The sequence below is a fragment of the Nerophis ophidion genome, linkage group LG04, assembly GCF_033978795.1.
Source record: "Nerophis ophidion isolate RoL-2023_Sa linkage group LG04, RoL_Noph_v1.0, whole genome shotgun sequence".
NCBI lineage: Eukaryota > Metazoa > Chordata > Actinopteri > Syngnathiformes > Syngnathidae > Nerophis > Nerophis ophidion.
In genome coordinates, this window is record NC_084614.1 from 6,633,361 (window position 1) to 6,646,458 (window position 13,098).

The following is a 13,098-nucleotide window of genomic DNA, read 5'->3' on the forward strand; positions in this document are numbered from 1 at the left end:
TAAAAAGAACAGTAAGCAGCTGTGTTTTATTAATACACCGTAGCTGCGTGTGTCAAAAATGAGTCATTAAATGACTCCCGCCTCCTGGTGGTAGAGGGTGCTAGTGATCCTTCTTGCGACTACTCGGCTGCAGAAGAAGTGACAACAAGCAGCAAGAGTGAGCGGCGATCGTTAATTTTTTCCTCTCGCGTGAAGGATTACATATCTAAAATAAAACAGTTTTCTAAACTGGACTTTCAACCGAAGCATGAGGTAATAAAGGAAGATCTCCATCGAGACAGAGAGACTTTTAAAACTGAAGAAAGGTGAGGAAGACTTCTATAAACAAGTTATCGATGCTTTTGATCAGAAGGAGCTGCGCATGGACTTCATTTATAAGTAAAGGTAAGACCATAATAAAGTTTTTCTAATAAATGTGCTTTTCATGATGGTATCCTTACATCACACTCAAATTTATAAGCGCAGGCCTAAATTTACCGCATGCCTTTGGTAAACACCGGAGTTAGAAGAGGTTTTAAAATAATTACCGCATGCCTTTGGTAAATGCCGGAGTGAGAAGAAGTTTTAAATTAATTAGCGCCCCGGCGGCAATTCAAGGAAATACGGTATTCCTTCTTTCATTACATGGCTTCAATATCATCTAATCCTTGTGTGGACATGTCTTTTGTGGAGACAAATACATCCTTCAAATATCATCTGATCCTTGTGTGGACATGTCTTTTGTGGAGACAAATACATCCTTCAAGGAGCCATATGTCAAGTCATCATTCAATGTAGTTCAGCTTGGATATGCTCATTTCAAAATTAGATTTACAGCCCTAAAATATTGTCATTGTTTCCATTTCGATGCACCGCCATCCACCGTTTGACCAATGAGAAAGTCTGTGTGTGTCACACCCAGGTTGCCATCTTAGTCTGGCTACTGCCACTCAATCAATCAATCAATCAATGTTTATTTATGTAGCCCCAAATCACAAATGTCTCAAAGGACTGCACAAATCATTACGACTACAACATCCTCGGAAGAACCCACAAAAGGGCAAGGAAAACTCACACCCAGTGGGCAGGGAGATTTCACATCCAGTGGGATGCCAGTGACAATGCTGACTATGAGAAACCTTGGAGAGGACCTCAGATGTGGGCAACCCCCCCCCCTCTAGGGGACCGAAAGCAATGGATGTGGAGCGGGTCTAACATGATACTGTGAAAGTTCAATCCATAGTGGCTCCAACACAGCCGCGAGAGTTCAGTTCAAGCGGATCCAAGACAGCAGCGAGAGTCCCGTCCACAGGAAACCATCTCAAGCGGAGGCGGATCAGCAGCGTAGAGATGTCCCCAACCGATACAGGCGAGCGGTCCATCCTGGGTCCCGACGAGCGGTCCATCCTGGGTCTCGACTCTGGACAGCCAGTACTTCATCCATGGTCATCGGACCGGACCCCCTCCACAAGGGAGGGGGGGACATAGGAGAAAGAAAAGAAGCGGCAGATCAACTGGTCTAAAAAGGAGGTCTATTTAAAGGCTAGAGTATACAGATGAGTTTTAAGGTGGGACTTAAATGCTTCTACTGAGGTAGCATCTCGAACTGTTACCGGGAGGGCATTCCAGAGTACTGGAGCCCGAACGGAAAACGCTCTATAGCCCGCAGACTTTTTTGGGGCTCTAGGAATCACTAATAAGCCGGAGTCTTTTGAACGCAGATTTCTTGCCGGGACATATGGTACAATACAATCGGCAAGATAGGCTGGAGCTAGACCGTGTAGTATTTTATACGTAAGTAGTAAAACCTTAAAGTCACATCTTAAGTGCACAGGAAGCCAGTGCAGGTGAGCCAGTATAGGTATATATGTATGTATATATGTATATAAAGGTATATACAGTATAGGTATATATGTATGTATATATGTATATAAAGGTATATACAGTATAGGTATATATGTATGTATATATGTATATAAAGGTATATACAGTATAGGTATATATGTATGTATATATGTATATAAAGGTATATACAGTACAGGCGTAATGTGATCAAACTTTCTTGTTCTTGTCAAAAGTCTAGCAGCCGCATTTTGTACCAACTGTAATCTTTTAATGCTAGACATGGGGAGACCCGAAAATAATACGTTACAGTAATCGAGACGAGGCGTAACAAACGCATGGATAATGATCTCGGCGTCTTTAGTGGACAAAATGGAGCGAATTTTAGCGATATTACGGAGATGACTGGTAAAGTTACTAAACATGTCAGACCTTCTTAGTTTGTCTAAAAGTTACCATTCTCAACTCATTCATGACAAAGCCAGGAACCAAACCAAGATTTGTATGCTTTTGAAATATTTTTTCATCAGACGCCAAACTTGCTCATTTCCTCCAAGATAGGTAAGTAAGGCATTTACCTTTTATTGTGATTTGGTATGTCAACTATATTGTCCAATACAGTCTATGATCTTGTCTGACAAAGCTAGTAACCAATGTTAGCATGTGTCGTCCAACTGACAGGACGACATATATTTGTGGCTATGGACAAGCGGTAGAAAAATGGATGAGTCGGTGCCCTATTTCCTTCTCAATACGCTGAGGAAATGGCTTCCAACATGAGTCATCATGGCAATGTGAAACGTGGACAAGTCACATGCTGAAATAATTCCCCGTTGTGGAGCACATTCACCAAGTTTTATGGCAATGTGAAATGTTTGAAAGAGTAGCCTATAGGCCTGACTTGGTCAAATGTCTCCTCATGAGGCTGCTAAGCATGCTCTACTTATTGTCAGCACTACAACCATTGCTAGCCTTGGCTGGAGTTTTTTGTTTTCTGATAGTACTGACAGATTGTACTTACTTCTTCCTGAAAATAGCCTCATTTCTGTGTCGGTTACAGATGTTACTGACATTGTCTACTCGGCTATCGTGGTCCCAGACCTCAACCCCTAGTAAGAGGCGGTGGAAGTTTGAAGTTCCTAGGAGAAGAGCAGTCCTGTATCTTGCGTATCTGGCAACCTCAGTCTGGGAAAGGGGACTACAGAATTTGGACCGAGGTTGCAGTACCATTTCTGGCCACATGATTACATCTGGCTCCTTTATCATCCTGACGTTGAAACATGTGAAAGAACATGTCAGTTGGAGAAGTAAAGATGAATATAAAGCTGACCAACACGCCGGATTGTAGTCAGCTGGAGGCGTGTCTTAATGAAATTAAACAATGGATGTCCGCTAACTTTTTGCAACTCAACGCCAAAAAAACGGAAATGCTGATTATCAGTCCTGCTAGACACCGACCTCTATTTAATAATACAACTCTAACATTTGACAACCAAACAATTAAACAAGGCGACTCGGTAAAGAATCTGGGTGTTATCTTCGACCCAACTCTCTCCTTTGAGTCACACATTAAAAGCGTTACTAAAACGGCCTTCTTTCATCTCCGTAATATCGCTAAAATTCGCTCCATTTTGTCCACTAAAGACACCGAGATCATTATCCATGCGTTTGTTACGTGTCGCCTCGACTACTGTAACGTATTATTTTCGGGTCTCCCCATGTCTAGCATTAAAAGATTACAGTTGGTACAAAATGCGGCTGCTAGACTTTTGACAAGAACAAAAAAGTTTGATCACATTATGCCTGTACTTAAGGTTTTACTACTTACGTATAAAATACTACACGGTCTAGCTCCATCCTATTTTGCCGATAGTATTGTACCATATGTCCCGGCAAGAAATCTGCGTTCAAAGGACTCCGGCTTATTAGTGATTCCCAAAGCCCAAAAAAAGTCTGTGGGCTATAGAGCGTTTTCATTTCGGGCTCCAGTACTCTGGAATGCCCTCCCGGTAACAGTTCGAGATGCTACCTCAGTAGAAGCATTTAAGTCTCACCTTAAAATTCAATTGTATACTCTAGCCTTTAAACAGACTCCCTTTTTAGACCAGTTGATCTGCCGTTTCTTTTCTTTTTCTCCTATGTCCCACTCTCCCTTGTGGAGGGGTCCGGTCCGATCCGGTGGCCATGTACTGCTTGTCTGTGTATCGGCCTGGGGACATCTCTGCGCTGCTGATCCGCCTCCGCTTGGGATGGTTTCCTTCCTGCTGGCTCCGCTGTGAACGGGACTCTTGCTGCTGTGTTGGATCCGCTTTGAACTGGACTCTCGCGACTGTGTTGGATCCATTATGTATTGAACTTTCACAGTATCATGTTAGACTCGCTCGACATCCATTGCTTTCCTCCTCTCCAAGGTTCTCATAGTCATCATTGTCACCGACGTCCCACTGGGTGTGAGTTTTCCTTGCCCTTATGTGGGCCTACCAAGGATGTGGTAGTGGTTTGTGCAGCCCTTTGAGACACTAGTGATTTAGGGCTATATAAGTAAACATTGATTGATTGAATATACATGCACGGTCACACATGTGGCCCGCAGGGAAAGAAGTTTGAAGCCCGTCATGTAATAAGGTTGGTGATGCTAATGGGACGGTAAGCGACAAAGAAGCCATACCTGTCCAGGGTCTCCCAAAAGCGCAAGAAGACAGGCCGGTCCAGATGGCGTCTGTGGCGGCTGAGCTCCAGGACGGTCACGTCCCACTTCTGCACATTGACGTCCGTCTTGGCCTCGTCGTACTTTAAATGAAAGGCTCGAACTGGAAGCGACACACACACACACACACACGCACACACACACACACACACGTTGATGCACGGGGTGTGCAAACATTCACTTGCTGACACCGTCACTTACTCTTGGCAAATATGTCCACGGGAGAGCCGTCAGGCAGCAGCCACGGCCAGCCCTTGAACTGCCAGGCAGGACCCTGCACGAAGACAGCCACCACTCGGTCCCTGCAGGGAAGGAAGACACTGATCAGCACGCCTGGACATACTCACCTTCTATAGTGCATCACCTGTAAATATACTGCACAATAATAGTCCATATGTAATATATATATATATATATAAATATATATTCACTCTGAAGCAATAGCCATTGTTGAAGCACTGCTGTGGTGCATTTGTTTACATGGGAGTTGGAACAGCCATACACATATTACTACTTCCCAGATACATGACACTATATACATTACATAAATGACACTATATACATTACATAAATGACACTATATACATGACATACATAATATTACTTTAATTTCACGTTTAAAAAATGCTGTATTTAAGGTGTGGCAACTTATTTTATTTTGTATTAGTAGCGACTTCCTCCCGGTCCACTTTCGTTGTTTTCACATAAAGTGCACATGCAAGTGATGTTGAGGCCTGCATTGGGGCCACATAGGGACCACATTGGGGCTTACGCATGCGAGTGAGGACTACATGGTTGTCCACATTTGGGCTTGCGCATGCAAGTGAGGACTACATGGGGTCCCATATTGGGGCCACATTGGGGCTTGCGCATGCAAGTGAGGACTACATTGGGGCCTGCGCATGCGAGTGAGAACTACATTGGGGCTTACGCATGCGAGTGAGGACTCCATGGTTGTCCACATTGGGGCTTGCGCATGCAAGTGAGGACTACATGGGGGCCACATTGGGGCTTGTGCATGCAAGTGAGGACTACATTGGGGCCACATTGGGGCCTGCGCATGCAAGTGAGGACTACATGGGGGCCACATTGGGGCTTGCGCATGCAAGTGAGGACTACATTACCATTGAATTAATTAACGTGGACCCCGACTTAAACAAGTTGAAAAACTTATTCGGGTGTTACCATTTAGTGGTCAATTGTACGGAATATGTACTGTACTGTGCAATCTACTAATAAAAGTTTCAATCAATCAATTAAATTGGGGCCTTGTGCATACAAGTGAGGACTACATTGGGGCTTGCGCATGCAAGTGAGGACTACATTGGGCCTTGCGCATGCAAGTGAGGACTACATTGGGCCTTGCGCATGCGAGTGAGGACTACATTGGGGCCTGCGCATGCGAGTGAGGACTACATTGGGGCTTACGCATGCGAGTGAGGACTACATTGGGGCTTACGCATGCAAGTGAGGACTACATGGTTGTCCACATTGGGGCTTGCGCATGCAAGTGAGGACTACATGGTTGTCCACATTGGGGCTTGCGCATGCAAGTGAGGACTACATTGGGGCCTGCGCATGCAAGTGAGGACTACATTGGGGCCTGCGCATGCAAGTGAGGACTACATGGGGGCCACATTGGGGCTTGCGCATGCAAGTGAGGACTACATTACCATTGAATTAATTAACGTGGACCCCGACTTAAACAAGTTGAAAAACTTATTCGGGTGTTACCATTTAGTGGTCAATTGTACGGAATATGTACTGTACTGTGCAATCTACTAATAAAAGTTTCAATCAATCAATTAAATTGGGGCCTTGTGCATACAAGTGAGGACTACATTGGGGCTTGCGCATGCAAGTGAGGACTACATTGGGCCTTGCGCATGCAAGTGAGGACTACATTGGGCCTTGCGCATGCAAGTGAGGACTACATTGGGGCCTGCGCATGCGAGTGAGGACTACATTGGGGCTTACGCATGCGAGTGAGGACTACATTGGGGCTTACGCATGCAAGTGAGGACTACATGGTTGTCCACATTGGGGCTTGCGCATGCAAGTGAGGACTACATTGGGGCCTGCGCATGCAAGTGAGGACTACATTGGGGCCTGCGCATGCAAGTGAGGACTACATGGGGGCCACATTGGGGCTTGCGCATGCAAGTGAGGACTACATTACCATTGAATTAATTAACGTGGACCCCGACTTAAACAAGTTGAAAAACTTATTCGGGTGTTACCATTTAGTGGTCAATTGTACGGAATATGTACTGTACTGTGCAATCTACTAATAAAAGTTTCAATCAATCAATTAAATTGGGGCCTTGTGCATACAAGTGAGGACTACATTGGGGCTTGCGCATGCAAGTGAGGACTACATTGGGCCTTGCGCATGCAAGTGAGGACTACATTGGGCCTTGCGCATGCAAGTGAGGACTACATTGGGCCTTGCGCATGCAAGTGAGGACTACATTGGGGCCTGCGCATGCGAGTGAGGACTACATTGGGGCTTACGCATGCGAGTGAGGACTACATTGGGGCTTACGCATGCAAGTGAGGACTACATGGTTGTCCACATTGGGGCTTGCGCATGCAAGTGAGGACTACATTGGGGCCTGCGCATGCAAGTGAGGACTACATTGGGGTCTGCGAATGCAAGTGAGGACTACATGGGGGCCAGGTCTCCACTGGAGTCGGATAGAAATGCCATATAAGCAGTCAGATGTTAAAAGAATGTGATTAAGGTTCAGGGACCGGAGGACTAATATTTCTTTGCGGTGTAAAAGTTGGGCTTGAAAGAAAAGTCCTCACCAGTCCTGAGGTGCCAGTTTGAGAGGCTGGTCGATGACTCTGTAGGGGACCGTGACAGAGAGTGTGTTTCCACCAGGCTGGATCTGGTCCTTGCGCCTCTGCAGAAGAACCTCGTTGTCACGCTGGATGCCCTGCTTCTTCTTGTCCTCCGACGTGACCAGCCTGGTGGGACACACAACCTCCTGCTTTACTGCCCGGACCCGCACCTTGTGCATGCAAGTGAAAGTGAAACTGACTTGAGGTCCTGCAGGAGGTCCTTGGCGTTGAGCATGGTGATGATGGAGGTGGTGGCAGCGGGGATGATGATGATGGGCGTGCGGGAGCCTGTGGGGCAAGATCACATTCTTGACATTTCTTCATGGCCAAGTGTCCAATCATTAGGTGGAGATCAAAGGTCTTTTATTATGTTGATATCAAAGAGGGTGTACAAGTAGGGGCTCCACCTCTATTTAGATCTAGACCACAAGTGGCTGACATCTTTTAAAAAGTCAACATTGTAATCCTTACTCTCTCATTTCACACCGTTTACCTTTTTTCTGATTTGGTGGCGGCCTGGCTTGTGAAACTAGAAGGTGAAGACAAAGGTATGATTAACAGGCAGCGTGATGGTGACGGTACATAGTATCAGGGACAGTGATGGACTGACTGGGCCGAGGCACGGGCTGCAGTGCGGGGGTCTGGGCCTTCCTGGCAGACGCTCCTTCCTGGAGACACAAACACATCTCATTGACTTGTCTGTCAAAGGATCTTGTCATTCATCAGGTCATTGGACTCTCAAGACCCTTATCAGGTCATTGAAGTCCAAGCACATTCATCAGCACATTGGAGTCTCAGGACATTCTATCATAACAACTGGACTGTGTGTTGGTCTTAGAAGACCTGTTGTCTCGTCTCGTAGACTTCATCACGTCATGGTCATAGACTTAGACTGGTCACACCAGGTCTTAAGACTTGGACTGGTCACACCAGGTCTTAAGACTTGGACTGGTCACACCAGGTCTTAAGACTTGGACTGGTCACACCAGGTCTTAAGACTTGGACTGGTCACACCAGGTCTTAGACTTGGACTGGTCACACCAGGTCTTAGACTTGGACTGGTCACACCAGATCTTAGACTTGGACTGGTCACACCAGATCTTAGACTTGGACTGGTCACACCAGATCTTAGACTTGGACTGGTCACACCAGGTCTGAGACTTGGACTGGTCACTCCAGGTCTTAGACTTCGATTGGTCACATTTGGTCTTAGACTTCCATTGGTCACATCTAGTAGACTTCCACTGGTCACATCTAGTCACTTCCACTGGTCACATCTAATCTTAGACTTCCACTGGTCACAACTAGTCTTAGACTTCCACTGGTCACAACTAGTCTTAGACTTCCACTGGTCACAACTAGTCTTAGACTTCCACTGGTCACAACTAGTCTTAGACTTCCACTGGTCACAACTAGTCTTAGACTTCGATTGGTCACATTTAGTCTTAGACTTCCCACTGGTCACATCTAGTCTTAGAGTTCGATTGGTCACATCTCGTCTTAGAGTTTGATTGGTCACGTCTAGTCTTATAGACTTTGATTGGTCACAACTAGTCTTAGACTTCGATTGGTCACATTTGGTCTTAGACTTCCACTGGTCACATCTAGTAGACTTCCACTGTTCACATTTAGTCACTTCCACTGGTCACATCTAGTCTTAGACTTCGATTGGTCACATTTGGTCTTAGACTTCCACTGGTCACATCTAGTCTTAGACTTCCACTGGTCACAACTAGTCTTAGACTTCCACTGGTCACAACTAGTCTTAGACTTCCACTGGTCACAACTAGTCTTAGACTTCCACTGGTCACAACTAGTCTTAGACTTCCACTGGTCACAACTAGTCTTAGACTTCCACTGGTCACAACTAGTCTTAGACTTCCACTGGTCACAAATAGTCTTAGACTTTGATTGGTCACATTTAGTCTTAGACTTCCCACTGGTCACATCTAGTCTTAGAGTTCGATTGGTCACATCTCGTCTTAGAGTTTGATTGGTCACGTCTAGTCTTATAGACTTTGATTGGTCACAACTAGTCTTAGACTTCGATTGGTCACATTTGGTCTAAGACTTCCACTGGTCACATCTAGTCTTAGACTTCGATTGGTCACATTTGGTCTTAGACTTCCACTGGTCACATCTAGTAGACTTCCACTGGTCACATCTAGTCACTTCCACTGGTCACATCTAGTCTTAGACTTCCACTGGTCACAACTAGTCTTAGACTTCCACTGGTCACAACTAGTCTTAGACTTTCATTGGTCACATTTAGTCTTAGACTTCGATTGGTCACATTTGGTCTTAGACTTCCACTGGTCACATCTAGTCTTAGAGTTCGATTGATCACGTCTCGTCTTAGAGTTTGATTGGTCACATCTAGTCTTATAGACTTCGATTGGTCACAACTAGTCTTAGACTTCGATTGGTCAAATTTGGTCTTAGACTTCCACTGGTCACATCTAGTAGACTTCCACTGGTCATATCTAGTCACTTCCACTGGTCACATCTCGTCTTAGACTTCCACTGGTCACATCTAGTCACTTCCACTGGTCACATCTAGTCTTAGACTTCCACTGGTCACAACTAGTCTTAGACTTCCACTGGTCACAACAAGTCTTAGACTTCCACTGGTCACATCTAGTCTTAGACTTTGATTGGTCACATTTAGTCTTAGAGTTCGATTGGTCACGTCTCGTCTTAGAGTTTGATTGGTCACGTCTAGTCTTATAGACTTCGATTGGTCACAACTAGTCTTAGACTTCGATTGGTCACATTTGGTCTTAGACTTCCACTGGTCACATCTAGTAGACTTCCACTGGTCACATCTAGTCACTTCCACTGGTCACATCTAGTCTTAGACTTCCACTGGTCACAACTAGTCTTAGACTTCCACTGGTCACAACTAGTCTTAGACTTTGATTGGTCACATTTAGTCTTGGACTTCGATTGGTCACATTTGGTCTTAGACTTCCACTGGTCACATCTAGTCACTTCCACTGGTCACATCTAGTCTTAGACTTCGATTGGTCACATTTGGTCTTAGACTTCCACTGGTCACATCTAGTAGACTTCCACTGGTCACATCTAGTCACTTCCACTGGTCACATATAGTCTTAGACTTCCACTGGTCACAACTAGTCTTAGACTTCCACTGGTCACATCTAGTCTTAGACTTCCACTGGTCACATCTAGTCTTAGACTTCCACTGGTCACAACTAGTCTTAGACTTCGATTGGTCACATTTGGTCTTAGACTTCCACTGGTCACGTCTCGTCTTATAGACTTCGATTGGTCACAACTAGTCTTAGACTTCCACTGGTCACATCTAGTAGACTTCCACTGGTCACATCTAGTCACTTCCACTGGTCACATCTAGTCTTAGACTTCCACTGGTCACAACTAGTCTTAGACTTCCACTGGTCACAACTAGTCTTAGACTTCCACTGGTCACAACTAGTCTTAGACTTTGATTGGTCACATTTAGTCTTAGACTTCGATTGGTCACATTTGGTCTGAGACTTCCACTGGTCACATCTAGTCTTAGTGTTCGATTGGTCACGTCTCGTCTTAGAGTTTGATTGGTCACAATTAGTCTTAGACTTCGATTGGTCACAACTAGTCTTGGACTTCGATTGGTCACATTTGGTCTTAGACTTCCACTGGTCACATCTAGTAGACTTCCACTGGTCACATCTAGTCACTTCCACTGGTCACATCTAGTCTTAGACTTCCACTGGTCACAACTAGTCTTAGACTTCCACTGGTCACAACTAGTCTTAGACTTCCACTGGTCACAACTAGTCTTAGACTTCCACTGGTCACAACTAGTCTTAGACTTTGATTGGTCACATTTAGTCTTAGACTTCGATTGGTCACATTTGGTCTAAAGACTTCCATTGGTCACGTCTCGTCTTAGACTTCCATTGGTCACATCTCGTCTTAGACTTCCATTGGTCACAACTATTCTTAGACTTAGATTGGTCACATTTGGTCTAAGACTTCCATTGGTCACGTCTCGTCTTGGACTTCGATTGGTCACAACTAGTCTTAGACTTCGATTGGTCACAACTATTATTAGACTTAGATTGGTCACATTTGGTCTAAGACTTCCATTGGTCACGTCTAGGCTTGGACTTAGATTGGTCACAACTATTCTTAGACTTCGATTGGTAACAACTATTCTTAGACTTAGATTGGTCACATTTGGTTTAAGACTTCCATTGGTCACGTCTCGTCTTGGACTTCGATTGGTCACAACTAGTCTTAGACTTTGATTGGTCACATTTGGTCTTAAGAATTCCATTGGTCACGTCTCGTCTTAGACTTCCATTGGTCACAACTATTCTTAAACTTAGATTGGTCACATTTGGTTTAAGACTTCCATTGGTCACGTCTCGTCTTGGACTTCGATTGGTCACAACTAGTCTTAGACTTTGATTGGTCATAACTAGTCTTAGACTTCGATTGGTCACATTTGGTCTTAAGACATCCATTGGTCACGTCTCCTCTTAGACTTCCATTGGTCACGTCTCGTCTTAGACTTCGATTGGTCACAACTATTCTTAGACTTAGATTGGTCACATTTGGTCTAAGACTTCCATTGGTCACATCTAGTAGACTTCCACTGGTCATATCTAGTCACTTCCACTGGTCACATCTCGTCTTAGACTTCCACTGGTCACATCTAGTAACTACCACTGGTCACATTTAGTCTTAGACTTCCACTGGTCACAACTAGTCTTAGACTTCCACTGGTCACAACTAGTCTTAGACTTCCACTGGTCACATCTAGTCTTAGACTTTGATTGGTCACATTTAGTCTTAGAGTTCGATTGGTCACGTCTCGTCTTAGAGTTTGATTGGTCACGTCTAGTCTTATAGACTTCGATTGGTCACAACTAGTCTTAGACTTCGATTGGTCACATTTGGTCTTAGACTTCCACTGGTCACATCTAGTAGACTTCCACTGGTCACATCTAGTCACTTCCACTGGTCACATCTAGTCTTAGACTTCCACTGGTCACAACTAGTCTTAGACTTCCACTGGTCACAACTAGTCTTAGACTTTGATTGGTCACATTTAGTCTTAGACTTCGATTGGTCACATTTGGTCTTAGACTTCCACTGGTCACATCTAGTCACTTCCACTGGTCACATCTAGTCTTAGACTTCGATTGGTCACATTTGGTCTTAGACTTCCACTGGTCACATCTAGTAGACTTCCACTGGTCACATCTAGTCACTTCCACTGGTCACATATAGTCTTAGACTTCCACTGGTCACAACTAGTCTTAGACTTCCACTGGTCACATCTAGTCTTAGACTTCCACTGGTCACATCTAGTCTTAGACTTCCACTGGTCACAACTAGTCTTAGACTTCGATTGGTCACATTTGGTCTTAGACTTCCACTGGTCACGTCTCGTCTTAGAGTTTGATTGGTCACGTCTAGTCTTATAGACTTCGATTGGTCACAACTAGTCTTAGACTTCCACTGGTCACATCTAGTAGACTTCCACTGGTCACATCTAGTCACTTCCACTGGTCACATCTAGTCTTAGACTTCCACTGGTCACAACTAGTCTTAGACTTCCACTGGTCACAACTAGTCTTAGACTTCCACTGGTCACAACTAGTCTTAGACTTTGATTGGTCACATTTAGTCTTAGACTTCGATTGGTCACATTTGGTCTGAGACTTCCACTGGTCACATCTAGTCTTAGT

The 13,098-nt window shown here is 44.8% G+C and overlaps 2 protein-coding genes across 5 annotated transcripts in view; one reads left to right on the top strand and one right to left on the bottom strand.

Annotated features, from left to right (window-relative positions):
* The window catches only part of LOC133550811 (beta-1,3-galactosyltransferase 2-like), a 31,534-nt gene that overhangs the window by 7,220 nt on the left and 11,216 nt on the right, over positions 1–13,098 (top strand). The window lies entirely within an intron of this gene.
* LOC133550808 (parafibromin) overlaps positions 1–13,098 on the bottom strand; it is a 56,128-nt gene that overhangs the window by 1,158 nt on the left and 41,872 nt on the right. For both annotated transcript variants that reach the window (XM_061896859.1, XM_061896860.1), the window contains exons 11-16: positions 7,986–8,043; positions 7,869–7,904; positions 7,576–7,663; positions 7,340–7,501; positions 4,730–4,830; positions 4,490–4,631 (exon numbers count right to left, since the gene is read on the bottom strand). In XM_061896859.1, coding sequence (XP_061752843.1) covers positions 4,490–4,631; positions 4,730–4,830; positions 7,340–7,501; positions 7,576–7,663; positions 7,869–7,904; positions 7,986–8,043 — 587 coding nt within the window. The remainder of the gene's footprint in view (positions 1–4,489; positions 4,632–4,729; positions 4,831–7,339; positions 7,502–7,575; positions 7,664–7,868; positions 7,905–7,985; positions 8,044–13,098) is intronic.